The sequence below is a fragment of the Hibiscus syriacus genome, unplaced genomic scaffold (genome assembly GCF_006381635.1).
Source record: "Hibiscus syriacus cultivar Baekdansim isolate YM2019G1 unplaced genomic scaffold, ASM638163v2 tig00110384_pilon, whole genome shotgun sequence".
NCBI lineage: Eukaryota > Viridiplantae > Streptophyta > Magnoliopsida > Malvales > Malvaceae > Hibiscus > Hibiscus syriacus.
The window spans coordinates 6,264,406-6,287,223 of record NW_024062715.1 but is presented as its reverse complement, the minus strand read 5'-3'; the positions used below and the strand labels follow the sequence as shown (position 1 = coordinate 6,287,223).

The 22,818-nt window shown below is 33.0% G+C and overlaps 1 protein-coding gene across 1 annotated transcript; it reads right to left on the bottom strand.

Annotated features, from left to right (window-relative positions):
• Window positions 1–4,862: 4,862 nt before the first annotated feature.
• LOC120121989 lies at window positions 4,863–5,306 on the bottom strand. Its single transcript, XM_039141252.1, has one exon. It carries the CDS (start codon window positions 5,225–5,227, stop codon window positions 5,087–5,089), a length of 141 nt encoding a protein of 46 aa, XP_038997183.1. The 5' UTR covers window positions 5,228–5,306; the 3' UTR covers window positions 4,863–5,086.
• Between the last annotated feature and the right edge of the window lie 17,512 nt (window positions 5,307–22,818).

Below are 22,818 nucleotides of genomic sequence, written 5' to 3'. Positions count from 1 at the left end.
TCAATTTGATGAGATGTTTAGGGAACTTTTCAAGGCAAAACCTTTTAAAAATAATAATTTAAACCAATATTCCAATCCTTTTTTTGTGAATGTTAGCTCTCATTACAACTTTGAAGAATTTGGTTGATGCATCATCATACATGCATATGAATTGCACGTGCTGATTCATTTTGTAAGTCCATGGAATATGGACGACACAAAAATCACATACAAACCCCCTTTTTCCTTCTAGATTTCTATGTTTGTTGGGAGGGGGGAATGGTTCTATTGATACAAGAATTAGATTGTGGTGATTAAGGTTGAAGAGCGTTCATTGTATAAAGTAATTATTTACAAATAAGCAGAAGAATAATGAAGAGCAGAGGGAGTAGAGATCCCATTTGACAAAATATACATACGTTTGCTCAAATGTAAGGCCTATAAAAAAATAATACTTCTTTTGTTGTTTTAAACAAGATTGAAAGGAAAAGGGACATGCACGTGTGGTGGTGGGGCTTTTAGGATAAGGAGGCGCACGTGGGCTTATGTGTTTTTTACCATTTATTTTCCCTTAGCCTGGGACCCTCACCTATTTTATCATTCTGTCAGTGGTAAAGTGGTGTTGAGTTTGACAAAATTGGCTTGTGCCCAACACCGGAATATTACATTTCCCTATTTCTTGCTCCTTAAACTTAACATAATCTTAAATTAAAAATATGATATTAAATAATTGGATTTTAAGTTAATTTTTTATTAATCTAATATAAACATAAGATAATAATTTTTTAAAAAAAATTCTCAATTATTTAACAGTAAACACTAACATCATTGATATTCATAATATTCGAATTCAATATATCAAAAAATAATATTATCGAAATTACTTAATTTATGATTAGATTAAAAAATATTTAAAAACATAAATTGATGTGACAATCACGTATAGTTTACACATATGGCCCACCTGACGTCATATATTTTTATTATTTTAAAGGTGTGTTTGATTCACGGAATTGAAGATTACCAGGGAATAAGATTACTGAAAATATTATATTTTGTGTTTGGTTGGCTTAGCAGGAATGTAAGATTACCGTGTTTGGTTAAAGGAATAAAAGATTATTCGAATGTATATTTAATCAAATTATCTTTATTATATATTTATTTTTTTTAACAAGTTAGAAAATATTTATATATTTTCTTTAAAAAATTTAAATTCATAAAATTTATATAATTTTTTTATAATATTTAAAATATAAAAAGGTTTAATGAAATGATAAAATTTTATTTTAACTCCTGAACTTCATTTAAAATTTTAATTATAGAATTTTTTTATAAATCTAAAATAGTTTAAGGATAAATTTGTAATTTAACATTCGTAAAACTTTTATTATTCAATAACAGAATAATGATATTTTTGAAAGAAAAAAAATTAAGAGCATTTTAGTCCAAAACATCAATAATCTAATAATATCTCAGGAAAATGAGGTAATAATATTCCCGGTAATATACCTCACAAAATTCACTATTAATAATCTTACCTTACTGGGAATGGGATTCCCGAACTAACCAAATGGGGAATATAAATTTTATTTCTATAAGAATCTCACATTCACACAACCAAACACACCCTAAATTCATAGAAAAAGACATGAGGGAGAGGGTTTCGGGTGGCGCACGTGAACATGGGTTGCGAGTTGTGCTCCTATAATTCAACTTTACCACATGTAGTTTTGACCCACTTTTTCAAAAAACTTGGACATTATTTAAGGAAATTTGGATAGAGTTGTTTAGGTTTATTTATATTTAAGGTTTTATATTTTGTATCTTAATTATTTAGATAAAACATGCAGTATACTTTTATGTAATTGGTGAATTTAGAAATTTAAGAATATATTTTAAAATTTTTAATTTCCTTTTTTAAAATAAAATTTTTAAAATAATGGGTATGTAAATATTTTATTTTTTTAGCACGTTAAGGTTAATTTAGTCATTTTCTCAAATAATGGTACAGAGGCCAAGTGCATCTGCCCCTGCTTCTATGTATGCAATAAATTTACACATATCACATAAATAAATAATTTATAGATATTAAAATTCGATAAGAAATAATTTTTTTTCAAATAACATGAGTTAATGCTGTTTGGTCAAAGACAACAAAATTAAAAAAGAGAGGTTATGATGGAGACCTAATAATAAATGTAATTACTTTAGTAGTTTAAGTTGACAACAACTAAGTTTTGATATGGGTTTGTTTTAGGCATTGTTTTGAAAATCGGATCGGATCGGTTGGTTTAATCGGTTCAATCGAGAATCGTTGTTTAGTTCGGTTCAAGTTAAACCGGTTGAACCGCTATTAGTCAACCGGTCGAAACTGTTGAACCGTTCGAACCGGACCGGTTGAAAACCGGAAAAAACCGGAAAAATGCCAATTTTGTTTTTTTTTTAAATTAAACCAAACGACGTCGTTTGTTAAACGAGCCAAGTCGAACTCGAATATTGCTGAACTCGACTCAAACTTTAAAAGTAAGCTCAATTCGACTCAAACTCACGAACTAAAAATTATCAAGTTCAACTCGAACTCGAAATATAATATTGAAACTTGAACTCGAAAAGACTTGAACTCAAAAAAAATTTAGAAGCTCGATTGAAGCCTAAAATTCGAGCTTGATTGAAGTGAAAGAATAGTTCACTCTATGCTCACCAAAAGGCTCCATGATTTTGAATGTCAAATTACATCTATTATTTATAGAAGTTAGTTGGGATATTCTTCTATGTTTCTTAGCCATATGGATTGTTTTGTTCTCATATTTTTACTCTTTAGACTTTTGGGATGTTCTTCTATGTTTCTTAGCCATATGAAATTGTTTTAAAAAAAAAAAATAAACCAAACAATATCATTTTGTTATGATTTTTTTAGCACCAAATTTATTTTTTAATTATAGTTATATAATTATATTTATTATTTAATATGTTTTATCTTAAATATTATGTTGTAGTTAATTTGAATCATTTTGTTTCACTTGATTTTATGGTTTTTAACTCCTATATGTTATGACTTGCTTTGAATATGACTTGTGATATACAAAATTATTTTTTATTATATATTTTTGGTATTTTTATTTAATTTTTTAAATAATTATGACGTCGTCCGGTTCTTCCGACCGATCGGACTGATTCAACCGGTTGAACCAGTGAACCGATAGCATGACCGATTCGCTAACCGGTCCGGTTCCGAAAATCATAGTTTTAGGGCATTACCTAGTTGGCTAACCCCAGTATTAATAAAATAGGGTCAAATTTGCCAATTTGTAACCTGGGAGAGAAAATAATTGGATAACTAAACTAGTTTGCAATGTGCATTATACCATCATTACTATGTTATGTGGTCATAAACATGAATGTAATAAAATATCTCTTACCCACTTTAAGTTGGTTGTTCGTTTCCTCCTAAAATGTACTTATATAGGATTGGTCAAAGCATCCATCATGTTCTTGTATTTACACATTTAAATAGGGATTATTATTAATTTAAACCTTTAAATTTTGATTTATTTTTATTTTACCCCTCATTTTCTGTTGTTAATTATACTTTGTCCCTGAACTAAAATCTAATTTCTTTTATTTTTCTAGAATGTAATTGTCAGTTTATTAGACCCGTCATCCTAGCACCCAACTCAAATTCTTTGATAATTAACCATTCAAATCAAACCCATAATAATGAGTGTTATATTTTTTATAATTTCGATGTGCAATAATTACATAAATTTTGATTATAATTGAAATTGAACTAAAGTTCTATAAATCTTAATTGAGTCTAAAATTAAGTTGAATTTGGCTTTAAATAAAAGAAAAACTCTACAAACACTGTTTTGTTTTGTCTATAACACTCAAACCCAATGGTGAAATCATGATCTTCTAGGGGTTAGAATAGAAGTATAATTTTTTTGGAGTCAAAGTGTAATTTTATCGTTGTACTAGTTTATAATTGGATAAACTGTGTATTTAGTAACTTAATTATTATTGTGGTTCTGGTTTGATCACCCAACTATCCAAATAAAACTAATAAGACTAAAGGGATTTTTTTTTTTTTCATTTTGAGACTAAAATTAAGGAATATCTAACTTTTTACCGTTTAACTCAATATATTATTGGTTTTTTTTGGAAAGAGGGAGTTTTGTATGTATTAATGGGGGAGTAAACATACAAAACGGGACATCGAGAAAGACTTCATTAAAAAACCTCCATAATCTTAATTGAAGTAAAAAAAATGCACCAATGTCGATACAATACGTTATTAAAACATAACACTAACTCATCGTACTCAATTTCAGGATCTTATTTAAATAGTATCGTGCATTTTACTACTTAACCTTACATATATTGGTAAAGGTATGCTTAATTAGCAATTAAAGTGAGTAAGGTGACATATATTTGTCAAAAGTAAGCTTATTTTGGCAATTAAAGTGAGTAAAATTACAAGAAATAATCTTGCTTAAGTTGTTTTCCTTAGCCCTATGGGCATCTCCATTTGTATGCACAACTTGTGCAACCAACCCCATTGTCTACAACTTGAAGCAGTTCATGTGAAGGCAGTCAAAAAGACTTTGGGAAAAAGCCCTAGGGCTATATCCCCATGAATTTAACATCTAACAAAACCCATGGAGTCAAAGTTGATTGGATCTCTTTTCCCTCAAGTAACCTATGTTTTTTACTTGCATCCCAATTTTGAAATCCTGGGAAGCTTATGAATCTCTCTACTTCTATTTTCACTTAATCCAAATGAAAACTGATGGAAGTTAAATATCAGTTGCTTACGGTAAGCATCTAAACGCATACGAAGTAATTCTCGACACAGAAAGCAGCAGGTATAAAAGAATAGATACTTTTGTTAAATAATAAACTAATAACGATTTGATTCAAGCTATCTAATTTACATGTAGGCCACAAGGCCAACGCATACAAAAATTGTTCCTTTTTTAACTCTCCGATAACATCTGCCGCCAGTATTTACACTCCACCAAAACAACAAGAAGAAGAAAGAAAGAAAGAAAGAAAGAGAGAGGGAAAAAAGAGCTCCCCAAGGGGAAAGGGGGGTGGGGTTTCAAATTCAATCATGCCAACAAAGGAGCATAACAACACATCTTCGGATAATATAAAGTTTAGCCCTTTGCTCTCGGAGAACACCTCCAAGACCTCTGCTTGATAACCTTCTCTTTGAGGATCCCATGGTAGCACTGCTCATCTTCATGTTTGTAGGAGCTAGGTGGTGCTGAGTACTTTTGATGATTGAAATTGAATGCAGAGAGAAAATGAAGTGATGGAAGCGATGTGGGAGTGGGGGGGAGTTCTTATAGGATGGAAGTGGGGGATGGCGGGTTTAACATTGGTCGAGTAAGACCCAACGATGGACATGAAAGGGCAACGTGCACTGCCCTCTAACCCACCCGACGACAACTCCTCCTCGACCCCACTGGTCCCCTTGGGAATCCACTGCCTTTTTTATATTCTCAATATCATCAACTTGCAGTTTATTGTTAAATAACTTAATTTAACTGCTAATTTTGTTTGTCTTTTTGATGCTATTATTGAATTTAATATTTTAAAAAATATATTTTCATAGGTTTTAAATATAAGATATTTTTAATTTAAAAATTAGATAAATATTAGAAATAACATAAATATACCTCATTAAAAAATATTTTCTAATATGACACTCAAAATTGATTAATTTTTAAATTGATATTTTTTGTCACATAAACAAATGTGCATTTTGAAAGAAGCATCTTCTATTGAAATCGGTGGGATTGTGCTAAAATAAAAGAAAAAAAGATGGGCCAAAAATATGAAAAATATATATGAATTTTGTCCAAAAAGAATAAATGCATGTGATGCATATCAAAGGCACATAATTATAAGAGCATGAGCTTGAGGTCGTGGGATCGAGTCATACGGAGGGCATTTCATATTTCGGAGATCTTCTATGGAAGCCGCTCTCAACCTGGTGTTGGGAGCAGCCTACTATCTTACCTCCCCTTACCCCATTATATATGAGAACAAGGGACATTCATTATGAGATTTAAAACCCTCCATAAGCTTCTTAATAATCATATTGTGTAGACGCATTGTTTCCCAATTGTTTAAATATAAATTTTTAAACATGCATCTATTAAGTGATTAAACATAAAGCTAATACACGCGCATTATTGTTGTTGTCTGGCTCATGCTCGTGTAATTACATATCTTCGAAATGTACCACACTTTTTTTTAATTAATATACTTTTATTTCATAATTTTTATCCATCTTTTTTCTTTTCTTTCAATTAAACCCAACCCAATCGACTTCAATAGAAAATATTCCTTGCAAAACGCGTCTACTACCACATTGAAAAAGACGCTTGCTAAAAATATGGGTGAGCAAAACTCGACTCAACTTGACAAATCGTTTTTTTTTCAATTTCGAGTTATTCTAGTCGAGTTATTCGAGTCAACTCAAATTTTTATTCAATTTTCGAGTTCAAGTCGAGTTGAGATTTTTCCAACTCGAATAACCGAAAAATCAAAATTCAAAACGACGCCGTTTTGATATTTAGGTTTAATATTTCAAAATTGTAACATCCTAAACACATAGTTAGTGACCAAATTGTAAAACTTCAGAATTTAGTGGTTAATGTAGATAAATTGAAAAGTTCAGGGTCTTATATGATTTTTTTTGTGTAGGATTGAATAGCAAAGAGGGATGATTTGAAGGGCAAAATGGTCATTTGACCAGAAAATGAATCAAAAAAATGTGAATGAGTTAAGATATATACACGTGGAGATTTGAAGAAGGGAAAAGAAAATATCTAGAGTTCTCTTCATCATTCTTCCTTCTTTCAGCCGTGCTCCCAACTTGGTTAAGGTAAGTTTCTTGTTAGCTGATTATTCATTGAATTTATATTTGGTTTATGCTCCTTAGATGATACTTAAGCTTAAGGAAAGCTTAAGTTGTCTTAAAATCAAAAGATAAAAGAGTTAGAAAGGATTAAAGATAAGAGGTTAATAAGTGAAATATTGGAAGAGAGTTAGTAAGTAAAGTTTGAAACTAAATTTGAATTGTCATCAGTTAGATTAAGGAATATAAAGTGTTAGAATTGAGATTAGAGCATATTAACAAGTTATAGAATTCTTGATTTCAAGATAGAGGATGCGATTTTGAAGATAAAGATATGTTATATGAATATAAATTGATTTGAGTATATGTATTTAAGTATATGAAAGGGGGTGAAGGAATGAAAGGTTTAGGTTGATATTGGTAAATTTCGGGTATAAAAAGTGATTTCTGGGCTATGGGTATCCGTACTGATTCATTCAGTACTGATACTTCAAAGGATAAAAGAGTGATATTTAGAGTAGAGGTATCGATACTAGTTGAACAGTATCGATACCATAAGCCAAAAATTAGATAAGCTATTCAAGGCTATCGATACCTAAAGGAGTAGTATCGATACATAGGGTACCGATACCATAATGCAAGTATCAATACCATTTTTGAAATAAGGATTCCATAATCGAAAATGGGCATCGATACCCAAGCTCGGTATCGATACCAAAACTAGGGAAGTATCAGTACCATATTTTGGGTACCGATAATACTCAAAGTGGAAAATTGAATTAAGCCTTTCTTTCGGCTTAAGTTATTAAGGATCAAATTATAATACCTAAAATTCTGATATGTATATTAAATGTATAATTATGTAGATATCGAGCATAATCAAGTTTTGGAACAATCGAAGAGTTAGAAACAGTCGAAAAAGAGATAAAGTCATAGAATCAATTCGAATAAAGTGAGGCTAAGGTGAGTGCATATTATAGTTAGTATAGATGTTGTTTTAAGGAAATAAAACTTGTGATAAGTCTATTTCTTATACTTGATTTCATGATTCCATATTCATGAACATGTATATGAAATGATTATAATGAGTACATGCATAACTTATACATGCTTTAATATGATATGATATGTGATGAATGCAAACATAAGATAATAAATCCAAGCTATATGTTATAAGAAAAGTGATCATATGTGTACATATGAAATATGAGATGTGGATATATGATAAATGATAGAAAATATATGAAAATATGAAACGTATCAATATTTAAGCCCATGTTATGTGATATGAGAGTTGTAGGTATAATTGGCATGCCAAGAGTCGAGGGTTCTATGTGGTCCTTCGGGATATGTATGTAATCATTTGGAACATATATGCGATTCTTCAGGACACATATTTGGTCCTTTGGAATATATATGTGATCCTTAAGGAGTTGTCATTCGGGACAAATTCTATGTGCCCCTAGTATGAATTTATACGAGTTGTGGTGACAACATATGTGCACAACCTTAATGCACTCACGTACCTCAGGTTCTCAGTAATGTACATGGGCATACAAAAGAGAAATCGATTTAAACACCTCATAAGATGATATGTATTATTTGTGCATTCCATGATTATATATGTTATGGTTGAGTAAATATATGCAAATTGTAATTTCATGTTGGAATTATAGGATTGCATATTTCATGAATTCATTAGTACATGATATATTATTCCTCACTAAGTCTGTGACTTAGCGTGTGAGTGTTTCACACGTAGGTACCAAAAACAGGAAGACCAGAGTTGAAGTCTAGGAAGGCAAAATCTCTTTTGAAGACGATCAGATCAGAAGTGATTTAAAACAGTATATCATTTTGTTACAGTAATTATGTTGGCATGTAATTACAGTTTAAATCATATATGCTATGATTGATTTTGTAATTATTTTGATGATATTTATGTAAATTATTTCACTGTTATTTTAATAAAAGTTTAAATTTTATGAGATTTTGTGAAAGTAAATGTTTTAAAAAGTTAATGTGACACCTCAGATTCGTATCTGGGTCAGGTACGGGTTGGGGGTGTTACATTTAATGGTATCAGAGATAAGGTTTAGCCGATTCTAGGCATAAAATGAAGTTTCTAATGTCTTTAAATGTATACATGCTAACAAAATAGTGAGAACTACTGATATGATAGAATAATGAGTATATTGTCTTGCTAATAGAATTATATAGTTGTGTCTTATTAGATGTCCGAACATGATAACTCCCAAAGTAAAGCGGAAGATGATAGGCCCATTGAGAGTAGTAATTCACCTGCCCTGGCCAGGCAAGGTGAAGAGCATGCACCTTCTAGAGTGCATGTAGGAGATCAATATGTTTTCTTCAGGACGTTGGACTTTATCCTGACGCTTTTCCAGCCTCATGTCTCTTCAACTCATAGAATGAATGTTGCGAAGGAGTTAAATGGATTAGGAACTCCAGAATTTAAGGGTGAAGCCGAGGAAGGTCATGTTGTTGCGGACCTTTGGCTCAATGATGTGAAGATTGTGCTTGATGGACTCCACTGTTCTGATGTGGAGAAGCTAGATAGAGTGGTCGTCTTGCTCCGAGGGCAAGCGAGAATATGGTGGAACAATGTTACCTTGAGGATGACCAGTGATCAGGTGACTTGGTCCTTATTTTTAGAGGAATTCAAGAACAAGTATATATGAGATTAATTTATCCGACAGTTAAAGCAAGAGTTTATAAATTTGAAGCAATGGAATCGCACAGTGTATGAATATAAGCGTGAGTTTAACAAGTTAAGCGACTTTACTGTCGAACTTATTCCGACAGAGAATGATGCTTGTGAGTGGTTTGTGGAGGGCTTACGTCCTTGATTGAAAGAGGTATTGATTGTGTTGAATCTGTCCTCATTCTAAGTAGTAGTTAATCATGCCAAAGCTCTAGAAAGGGCTCAGAATGAAAGGTTTAGAGATCAAAGAGACCAGACATCTAAAAGAATGGGTGTTTCTTCGAGTTTTGCACCATCAAAAAGGGGAAAAGATGTTGGTTCTCGATCCAGGCTAGATCTGAGTCAGTTGCATTCTCTGCTATAGGATCAAATCCGATGAGAGCTAGACAGACTCAATCTGTAGGGTCTGGAACTGGGAGATCTAATCAGGGCCAAATTAGACAGTGTCCACATTGTGGAAATAATCATCTTGAGATATGTAGAATGATTTTTGGAGCCTGTTTCAAATGTAGGGACACCGAACATTTTATCCGAGACTGTCTAATGATGGCCTGAGAGCCTGCGTAGTTAGAGCGATCTGCTTCGATGACTTATAGAGAAGGGGAAGAGGTAAAGGTAGAGGAAGAGGTCAACCTGAATCCTCTACTCAATAGGAGATACGCTTGACAGCTCGGGTTTACAATCTAAAGACTAATGAAAATCGAGATGACCCGGAGATTATTGCAGGTATTTTTCAATTGTATGATAAGCATGTTTTAGTATTGATTGAACCAGGTTCTACATATTCTTACATTAATAGTAAATTGGTAGGGAATTGAATATTCATTTAGAAGCTACTAGTAGTGATGTGGTAGTGACAAATCCATTAGGGCATAGTTCTCGGGTAAATAGAGTGTGTCAGGGTGTCCCATACAGATTCAGGGAATTAAATTCCCTGTTAATCTGATGGAAATCCTTTGACAAATTCGAAGTGATACTGGGAATAGACTGGTTATATCGTTATCATGCTAATATTGATTGTAGATTGAAGAGGGTAACGTTGATCAGTTCTGAAGGTTTGAAAGTTATAGTATTCAGTAAAAGATGGAATCCAGTGGCAAATGTAATATCAGTGATGTCAGCAAAGAAGTTACTGCTATAAGGATGTCACGGTTTCATTGCTAATGTGATGGATATTAGAACCAAGAAGAAAAGGATTGAAGAAATTCCCATAGTCAGAGAGTTTCCATATGTATTTCCTACAGAATTGCCAGGTTTACCTCCGGATAGAGAGGTGGAATTTTAAATTGATATAATGTCTGGAACAGCGCCCATTGCAATGGCACTATACAAAATGGCTCCAAAAAAGTTGTAGGAGTTAAAGATTCAGTTACATGAATTGTTGGATAAAGGATTTATTAGACAAAGTGTATCATCCTGGGGATCTCCAATGTTGTTTGTCAAGAAGAAAGATGGTTCAATGCGTCTCTGTATTGATTATAGGCAACTCAATAAGGTGACTATCAAGAATAAGTATCACCTCCCTAGAATTGACGATTTGTTTGATCTGTTGTAGTTTTCTCTAAGATTGATTTGCGGTCTGGATATCATCAATTGAATATTCAAGAGAAAGATATTCCGAAAATGGATTTTAGAATGAGATATGGTCATTATGAGTTCATTGTTATTCCGTTTGGGGTTACAAATGCACCTGCTACTTTTATGGACCTGATGAATAGAATATTTCAACCCTATCTAGTCCAGTTCGTAGTGGTATTTATTGACGATATATTGGTGTATTCGAAGTCGGAAGAAGAGCATAATACACATTTGAAGATAGTTTTACAGATTTTACAGGATAAGAAACTATATGCCAAGCTATCTAAATGTGAATTCTGGTTGAATGAAGTGACATTCCTTGGACATGTAATTTCTGCAGAAGGAATTCAGGTTGATCCCTAAAAGATAAAAGCCATTCTAGAATGGGAAGTTCCAAAGTATGTGCCAGAAGTTCAAAGTTTTCTGGGGTTAGCAGGATATTGTCGAAGGTTCGTTAAGAACTTTTTGATGATAGTTTTACCCTTAACTAGGTTGATAAGGAATGATGTAAAATTTTCTTGGACTCGGGAATGCCAAAAAAGTTTTGAAACTTTGAAGAAAATTTTGATAGAAGCTCTAGTATTAGTTCAACCTGAATCTGGTAAGAACAACGTGGTTTATAGTGACGCGTCCCATAACGACTTGGGATGTGTACTGATGCAAAAAGGTAAAGTAGTGGCCTATGCGTCTAGATAATTGAAACCACATAAAAAGAACTATCCAACACATGACTTAGAGTTGGCTGCAGTAGTGTTCGCTCTTAAGATTTGGCGTCGCTACTTATATGGTGATCATTGTTACTTATACACAAATCATAAGAGCTAATACACGTTCATTTTTTTGTCAATTTCATATGACAAAATATGGATATTAGGTATGGGTTGTTATGATGACTAATATTAATTGAATTTAGTTTAAAAATATAGGAGAATGAGGGTGAATATCTTACTGTTTTTTCCTTTTATGTTTTTTAAATTCATCACAATTCTTGTTCTTTATGATATTGTAGATGAGTGAATCACAAGGGACTCAAAGCTCACAACCATGTGGTTATAGTTTAACTCAATGTTCACAAAGTTCTACTACATATAAAGTCAATGATCAAACGAGTAATAAAAGTTCTAAAAAGAGGCAAAAATCAAGAGCAATATGTGGAACCATTTCAAAAAGTATGTAACTGAAGATGGAGAAAATAGGGCAAAATGCAATTATTGTGACACGACTTACTGTATGGAAACATGGAGTTCTACAACCAATCTGAAGAATCATATGAAGACATGCTTTAAAAACCTTGAGATAATACTTTAGATTTTAAGCAATCATAAATAGCAATACTTTAGACTGGCCTTGAAAATGAAGCGACAAAACTTTCAACTTGAAAGTTTGAAGAAGATGCTATTAGAAAGACGTTGATTTACATGACAATTGTGAATGAGTTACCTTTTCGAATTGTAGAGTGTGAAGGGTTTAAGTCTTTTCTTTCTCTGACATGTCCAAGGTTTCATCTCCCTTCTCGTTTTACAATTAGAAGGGATTGTCTTGATTTATTCAACTCCATGATGAAGTTAATGAAGAATGCTTTTGAAAAAGATACAAGTAGAATTTGTTTGACAGCTAACACTTGTAATTCACTGCAAAGGGTATCTTACATGGTTCTAACGACACATTAGATAGATGATGAATGGATGTTGCAAAAGAGAATCATAAACTTCTGTCCGATATCTGCTCATAGAGGTGAAAACATAGGTCAAGCCCTTGAAAAGTGCATCCGGGATTAGGGGATTGAGAGGGTCTTCACTATTACAATTCATAATACATCTACTAATGGTGTTGGTATTGAAAATTTGAGAAAAAAGTTAAACTATAGAAATACTTATGTTACAAATGGGAAATATATGTATATGAGACCTGTTGCACACGTTATTAATTTCATCATGCAAGAAGGTGTTAAGTATGCTTCTTTTTATGTTGATCGAGTTAAAGATGTTGTGAGACACATAAGAGCATCACCATCAAGGATGAAAAAAATTCTATGATCGGATAGAAGAATAAATGATAGTAACTAAAGCTCATTTTTGTTTAGATGTGTCTATAGGTGGAACTCAACGAATATGATGTTGAAGGTGGTTGAAAATATGAGTATGCATTTGATTCATATGCTCGTGATGATAATAGCTTTTTTCTCGACCTCGCAGTTGGAGATGGAGTCCCTATATTTGTTGATTAGGAAAATGTTCAAAGAATTGCAAACGTTCTAGAGCCTTTTTATGATCTTACGTTGAAGGTGTCCGGATCATTGCATGTTACCTCCCATTTCTTTTGGAAACCTTGATAGAAATGTATTATTTACTTGATGGATGGATAAATTGTGAGGACTTGGAAATAATATCCATGTCTTCAAAAATGAGAGAGAAATATAACAAATATTGGGGGTGATGTCAAGAATATCAATGTCATAGTTTACTTAGTCACTATCTTAGATCTGAGACGTAAAATGGGTTTTGTAAATTTTGGTGTATACTTGCTTTTTCCCAATGTTGCTAGTGAGGTTATGAAGATGATTGATAAAGACTTGCATTGTTTGTTTGATGAATAATCTTCCATTGTCGGGAAAATTGCAAGCCATGAAATTCAATCAAATATTCCGACAAAAGTTTCCATGCCTATAGAATTACATCAATCAAAGGCGAGTTTGGTCGTGCAACAATATATGTTGAAGAAGCAACGAGTTGGTTTGGAACAAAAATCTGAGTTGGATAAGTATCTGGCTGAGGTGGAAGATGAAAACAACTCGAGTTAATTTGATTTATTATTGTGGTGGAAAGTGAATAGTCCAAGATACTTTGTTCTTGCACAAATGGCTGAAGATTTTTTCTCGATTTCTATCTCGACAGTTGCTTTAGAAAGTGCATTCAGTACAGGTGGATGGTATCAATCTTGACGAATATGTTGTTGAACTTCAATACATGAAAGATGGTAATATTTAATTTTGATTTGCGATGTTCATTTTTTACTTCATTTATATTATTAATTAATTTATAATATAATTAACATATTTGTTTTAAAAATTTTAGATTTATCAAGAATAGTCGATAAAGAAGAAGCTTTTTCAAAGCTACCAACTGTGCACCAAGAAGAGGAAATCTAAGATTTTTGAATGTGTAATTCAAGAACTGAAAAAGTAGTTTGTTGTAATTGACTTTTTAGACTATCATCGATTTGCTTTTTTTTATCATCTTGTGATGTTGGATTTTCTAAACTCTACTATGTAATTGTTCGATTTAGTTATTAATATATTTTGGGTACTCTTTTTCCTCCTTCCGTTGTCTTTGGTTTTTCTTCGGCATGACTTGAATAATAAGAGGGCTTTAATGGGGCTCGTTGTTTAATAAAAAGTATATTTTGTAGAGAAACTCGAACAAATCGACTCAAATTTCTTAAACTTGACTCGATTCAAAAAATTTTAAATTAAGTTCGAGTTCTAAAATATGGCTCGTCAACTCGAATAACTCAAAAAAATTTGACTCGACTCGACTTTATCGAACGCTCACCCTAGCTAAAAATCTTGAAAATTATATTAATTTGGGAAATAATCAAATATAGATATGAAAAGAAAAAATATTTTTTTTATTAGGTGAGATATTGGTAAAAAAAAAAGCCAAGAAAACGAGTTATTGGTTCCAAAAAAGGCATATGATTCCCTGTCATTGCCATGTCATGGTCTATAACCTTGCTTTTGTAGGTAACAATGGGTCGGCCATAATTTTCAATAAGCTAGTAAATTTGTCTTTGTTCATTATTATTTTATGATTTTATGCTCTCGGCTTTCGATTTGTGGATGACGAAGACATTATCAATGGCTGATTAGGAGACCATGTTCATCTTTTCTTCTTCTTTCTTATTTCCTGCTGGGACCAACTATACTCATCTTTTGAAAAAATCAAAAGAACAAAATGTTGGGTAGTTGAATACTACATATATGATAATCCATTCATGTTAATTAACATCCACTAATTTGTTTAAGATTAATATTAAAGACTTGAGGATTGATAATTAGCGCACCTTATCACCTTTATTGACTCTAATTTAACATAATCTATGTACTTAGGGACATGGCCAATTAATAAAGACGTCAATCGTCATGAATGATTAATTACTTTATCTTTTAAATTGATTTAACAATAAATTACTTATTAGAGTTTTGTTAAAATTTGGTGAATCGAGTTTTATTTAAATTTGTATATGATTATACTTTTACTATTAGACGTTGATTAAAAATATAATATCTAATTTGGATAGATTTATTTTATGTGGGTTTTCTTCATAATTAAGTTTTTATAAATAGATGTTAAGGGTTATAATTAGAAGTTAAGTTGGATAGGGATGGTAAAATGGGAGCGGCGGTTTACGGATACGTCTTTCCCATCCCATACCCACATAATATTTTCGTATTCATCACATACCCACCACTCACGACGGGTAAAATATTTAAATTCACACTCCCACGACGGATACATTCTCAAATACATCCCTACACCCACCACCTAACTGGATATTCACCACTTATCATGTGTCTATCTGTATCCACCCATACCTACTAATTTAATATAGAAAAAAATGATAGTGTTCATTTCTAAAAATGTTTATATGTTAACATTAAACATTTGATTAAATTACAAGTTGTGTCCAATAAAATTTTAAGATTTACAGAATAATCTCTAAAATTTTACCTAAATTCATAATGGTCTAAAATTTATATGGTGGGTAGTTAATGGGTAGGCGGATGCGGGGCGGGTAAGGTCTCAAACCCAGCACTTGTCCACTATCCACGGCGGGTATGACTTTTTTATATCCACATCCATCCAATATCCATTAAACTTATACCCGTCCTAATTAGAGCGGATATTTTGCAAAATTCATGAAATGGTACCCGTCTGGCATCCATAATTAAATTCGCACAGAATTGTTTTCTACTCACTATTATTGCCATTTTTTATAAGGCTAATTATATCATCAATAAAAAGCCAAAAAAAAGTTTCAAAAAAAAATTATATCATCAATAATGGTGATGCAAGAATCAGAGTTTTGGAGACACCAAGCAAACTTTGGTAATAACAAATAAACTTAGGTGGCTAATTTGCTGTGTGTGTTTGTCTACGTAGGAGATGTCCAATTTCTTTTAGATAATTAAATCACACAATCACAAAACATAGCTATTTGATGATTAGGGTTGTCATTATATATATGTAATGAGAATGTAGAAATGTGTTTAATATGCATATATGATAAATATGCTACGTTGGCAGCCGACCAAGTAAGAATAATGATCTCAGTGGACCGACATAAATGTAATTTGATTTTAGATTTGCCAGTAGAACTGGATTCCTGCTGAGAGTGGTCACTCAGTCAGTGGAGATATGTATCAGAAATCACAAATTTTGCAATAAAATTGGTAAGCAACAAAAATCTCATAAAATATCAGAAACCCCACATGCTAAATTCCATTGAACAATGAAAAGAAAAACTCAGGACTCAAGGGAGCAGAGATTGCATAACAAGGTTGATAAAAGCAAGGGAAGATTGGTTAATTAAATGCATCACTTTGCTTGGTCTCGTGTTCCTCTCCCGTTTTAATTTTATATCAAGACGTCGACTTCATTGCTAACTCAGCTCCTAATTAACAATTACTACTCTTTAATTAATTTTATATTCTACATTTGAACTATTTCTTTAGGCTGTCATTATCGATTTAAGAGATCTCTCCCTTCTTTTTATGAGCCACCTTAGACAATACTTTAAGATGCCATCTCTACTCTCTTTTAAATATTATAAACGAAATGGCAAACTACTTACTTTGATATTTAATTTATGGGTAAACAATGCATTTAATACATAAACTATGAAACAAAACTAAATTTTTTAATGGCGGGTACTAAAATAAAAAATAAAAAATAACTTCGGATTTTTTTTGAGAAAATTAAAAGTTTAAGTATTAAACAGACTAAAACTGATAATTTAGGTACTAAAAGCATAATTTACCCTTAACTTATTTATGAATTTATATTTTATTATTTTATTTTCTTACAAAATCATACTTAGTATTATTTTTTTACGACTTAAATTTAAATATTGAGAAGTTAGAAAGAAGATGAATAATGAGAGAATGTTGGCGTTAAATAAAAGTTAAATAAATTTATTAAATTTAAATATCAACTTAATTAAATATATAAGTTTTGAGGCTAAAATTATTATTATATCATGTCATACCATTATCTCCGTTAAGTCAATGGTCAAATGTAACAAGTGATCAAAATATATAAAATGTAAAAGTATGATTTCATGAAAAAATAATTAGGTGGCTAAAACAGAAACATGGGAATAAGTAAGGTACTAAATATGTAATATTGCTTTTTTCATAAATCTGAAGTGAATATAAAGTATATGTTAAAGACTCACAACTATTTGACAATAAAACATATATGTGCATACGCAAGTTCCAACCCAAGAACCTCAAGGGATAACAACAAATCCCTTGAGGTCATTTGATTCACGTAGATAAGTAGCATACTCTAAATTATAATAATCTCAGTCGTTTTTATTGATTTGCACTTTAAAACCATACTATATTAAGCTTAGTTTAACTAATTCCATCATGTTTGAATATAAATTCTCACTTTAAAAATATGTGTTACTATTGAACTCAAGAATTTTAAACCAAATGTTACAAGCTTAATTTGATCAAATTCTTTATATGATCTGTATTCCCTTTGTGGGTGTGTAAGGTTAAGTTTCATATATAATTTATTGACGTTTAATGCTGTAGTTGGTTCCCATAAAGGGTTGTTTTCACTGTGGTCAAATTCAGAGGCTGTTTCCCAGCAGATTATCAAAAATGGTAATTATATAGAGAAAATAACCTCAGTGACCAAAAATACATTATAATATACGATTTTAACCAACTTTTTTTGGATTTGCCAAAATGACCAACTAAATCGCAATGCGATCGATAGTTCGCAACGCGATCTCCGGTATCGCAAATCAGTTTCCAGATTCGCAACGCGATTCTGACTATCGCATTGCGATTTTCTAAATTCGAGTTGCGATTTTCCGACTATCGCAATGAGAATATGTAAATCGCAATGCGATTATGACTATCGCAATGCGAATATGTAAATCGCAATGCGATTATGACTATCGCAATGCGATTCTGACTATCGCAACGAGATTCTGACTATCGCAACGCGATTCTGACTGTCGCAAAGCGATGCTGACTATCGCAATGCGATTTTCAAAGCACCATTATTATCGCAACGCGTATTTTTTTTCAAATTCCAAACACGAATATTAATATATCAGAACACTGAACCGTCCACAGTATATCCCGTAATCTCAACTTATAACCGAAAACCCTAAATCACAACTCAGTCCCATCTCCATCTCTCACTCTCTAAGGCGACATCTGTCCCCATCTCCGACGAAATCAGTCCCCATCTCCGGCAAAATCCGTCTATCTCCATCTCTCAGAGCCACCCTCACAATTATTCACGGTCAGAAATAGAAAATCAACCAAATCAACCACCGAGGATTAGTTTTTTTAATTATTTTTATTTTGAAAATTTTGCATTATTATTAGGTTTTTCATATTGAAATTGATGATAAGTTTACTGGTAATTTCAATAATAGATTAACCATTTCATTTAGACTGCTTATTAAATTCATTCGATTGCTGCCAATAGCTAAACTGTTAGTCTTTAAAACCCTGTGAATTTAGTATTTGTCTTTGTTTGTCTTTTGGTTGAAGTAATGCAATCCATTCAAGTTTCAATTTTAGTATTTTAAACCGAGAATCGCAACTCGAAATGAAAATCGCAACGACAGAGTCGCAATGCGATTTTAGTTTCGTGTTGTGATTTTCATTTCGCATTGTGATAGTCAAATTCGCGTTGCGATTTTCATTTTCGTGTTGCTATTTTAAGTTTCAGAAACTATTTCTTCTTATGCAAATTGAAACTTGAATGAATTGCATTACTTCAACAAAAAAAACAAAGACAAATACTAAATTCACAGTGTTGCAAATTTAAGTTTGAAGAATAAACTACTACTTTATGTTTATTGTTCTTGGCATATCTTCACAGTGTAGTTTTGGTATATCTAACTTGGTATGTTTATTGTTTTTGTAGAACTTTTATTCGGCTCAATTGACCTTAAGAAATAAATTAAGCCTGGCCAAAACAATTGCGTCGAAGCTTTCACCTGCACAAAGAAAAATATTTGAGGATACTTGCTTCGGCCATGGCTGAAAGTACAACATCCGAGTGGAGATTCTATGTTGACCCAATGTTTCTTCAAACCATAACTAGCGATCTACCAGAGACTATACAACGTCGTGATGAAGAGATATGGTTTGATTTCCACCGGCATATACGTGTTTTGGGCGGGAGGAGTTTTGCTTAATCACCGGTCTACGCTTCGGACACGATGATGTAGGTCGGTACACTAGACATATTACCCGCCTATCATGATTATCCCAGATTTTTCCTGAGCTGTCAATAGAGAAGCCGAATTTACACGTGAAAGACTTGACGAGATTCTTGAATAAGAAGATGGTTTTACTCGGATGGATGACGTCGATGTTGTCCGAGTATGCCTTCTATACTTTTGCATGCCGACTTTTAGGCAGAGAGGCCAGACAACCTATTCCTAATGATCTAATTAAATGGTAGAGGACCTAAATGCATGGAACCTATTTCGTGGGGTTCTATCTATGGAAAGCTACATGGAATAAGTTGTCGTCTGCCTTTGATGATCGAAAAAGTTTGCGTGGCGATGGTTCCAAATACACTTTGTCAGGCTTTATTTGGGCCTTTAAGGTAAGAATTTTTATATAATGTTTCCAAAATTATAATTAATTATTATTTACAATTACTAATGTTTGTTATTATATTGTTTGTAGATTTGGATATTGAGGCCTTTCCCGCCATGCAGACATATGCATTAAAAACTTCTAATGATATCCTAGGGGCTATTTCCGTTGAAGAGGAAACAGACCTTGTAGCAATGGGAAGATTAACCGTATACGACAATAAATAAGTAAGTTAACACAAATACCATGTTTATAAACAAGTTATTACTAGTACGTTTAACTTTGTTTGAGCTTTTATATTGTTAGGAGTCCAACACTCCATTACAGAGGCTGACACCCACGGAAGCTGAGCTTGCCACTGATTGGTGGCAAGCTAGTAAGCTTTTTTTGATGGCACGGATGATGAGCAGCCTCCACTTCGAGCCATCACCTCACCCAGAGCCATCACCTGATCGACTGACTATACCTACATACGAGAGCCATCACCTATTCTGTCACATCATCGAGCCTCTTCTCCACCATCACCTCATGATAGGAGACAGCAAAGATCCACGACGTTTATCTCCCTGTTCTCCACCTCCACGGGATAAGTTAGGGGAGTTATGTGATGAGGTCAATGCCTTGCGTGAGGAGGCGGTACTTTATGCGACGACAATGGTGCATGCGTGTTGAAGGTCTACTTTACTGGTGAGGTAGCGCTCTACGTGAGATGGTAGCATCGTTACAGAATGAGGTTCCATACTCTACGCAACGGGTAAGTTTAATATTTTTCATATTTAACTTGATGATACGTTTACTCGTAATTTCACTTAGATTAACCATTTCACTTAGATTAACCATTTCACTTAGATTGCTTAGTAAATTCATTCGGTTGCTGCCAATACTGCTAATTGCGATAGTCATTTTCGCATTGCGATAGTCATTCGTGTTGCGATTTTAAGTTTCAGATTCTATTATTCTTTTGCAAATTAAAACTTGAATGAATTGCATTACTTCAACCAAAGACAAAGACAAATACTAACTTCACAGTGTTGAAAATTTAGTTTCAAGAATAAACTACTACTCTTTATGTTGTCATTGAACCTGCACTAAACCTATATGCTGTCCTTTTAAATGTTTATATAAGTGATTACTTCTGGAATGTTATCTGATGCATTTTGTGAACAATGATAGAATAATGACTTGGGTGAATACCGTGCAAGTTTGAAATATTTGTCTTTGTTTTCACATTTAATATCATGTCTGTTTATTACTGATTTATGTATTAATTTATTTTTAGCGGCCCGCTAAGGTGGATGCTCTACGTCGGGTTTTTCTTGCAAGACAGAGTTACGCATCAGACGCGTGTACGTGCCATTAAGTCTCCGTTCACCCCAATAGTGCGAAGAATCCGTAAGAAAAGCCCGACTCACCTGTAATCGTTCAAGAGGCCTCCCCTATCGTTCAAGAGGCCCCTATCATCCCTCAAGAGTCCCTCCCACCGTTCAAGAGGCCACTGTCATCGTTGAAGAGGTCACTCCCAACATTCTAGAGCCCGATTAACACGGTGTAATATATCGAATTATTGAAAAACCCCCTCACGTGCCGGACATGATGGATGACTGTTGGCTTTCGTATAAGTTACCGGCCAGTACCATTCTGGCAGATGAAGTGGAGAGGAAACAACTACCGGAAACAATTCTGGATAATACCTTTGGGCTAAGACCGCAGTTGATTTTTATCTACATGAGCGGAGCCAAAGGTGTTACGCTGACATATACAAACTCAACGATGATATGCATTTGTTGATTGAACGGTCTTGGTGGGGTGTGTTATTAGGGGTTGAAGACAATAGCTATTTCGATAGGGGGTAAGTCTTATATTCTTCTTATATTTCATTTTGATTAATTTTTTTAAATTTATGTAATTCATTAATATATTTTTTTTGTAAAACAACATATTGATGCATGGGTGTCATCTTCTAATAGTAAGGAAATTGAAGAAAAATAAAAATAAAAAAATACGCGATATACAATTATGCCGACATCTTTTCACGTAGTTCACTTGAAGAATCAACGACAGGAATCATATGTGTTGGCTAATGGACAAGCTAAACTTTATCCTGCATGGTGGGAGGAGGTCGATAAGGTTATTATTTATTTTTTTAAATATTTTAAAAGTGTTCATAAATAAGTGCGCAATTTGAATTATTACTTATGATTGCAGGTGTTTATCCCTGTTTTGGAACGTACTCATTGGCTTCTCGTCGAGCTTCAGCTCCCATCCCTGAAGACAATAGTATATGACAGCATGATAAATTACATATCATTGTCTGATTTGAGAGATATTATTAAGGGATGGAGCTCTCATTGGCTAAATTCTTGGATACGATTAATTATTGGACTTATTCTGGAAACAAGAAGCCAAAGAAGTTCAATGTTACAGTTATCAGAGATGAGACCACGCCACAATATACACCGGAAGCCAGAGGGGATTGTGGTCCTCTCGTATGCATGTGATTGGAGCATTTGACGACAGGAAGTACACAGTTTCTACCTCCTACCGATAGAGATAGAGGTGCAGTAGGCTTGTGGTTTCGGTATTTTATGGCTAGAGCGATATATTCGAGACGCTGCCTACCTGCATCTGCGTTATGAAAGTGTCCATAAACAATTTGTAAGTCAAATGCAAGTGTTGTTAAGTACCTAGAATTCAATAATAATTTGTTGTTTGCTGGTTTTAGATGTATAGAAAGTGTTATTTGAGCAAATGTTTGGTTTCTGTAGGTTAATCCTGAAGTGAGCTGCAATTGATGTATGGTGCAAA

Coding starts and splice junctions, on each gene's coding strand:
- LOC120121989 (XM_039141252.1), bottom strand. CDS start 5,227: ATGAAGATGAGCAGTGCTACCATGGGATCCTCAAAGAGAAGGTTATCA.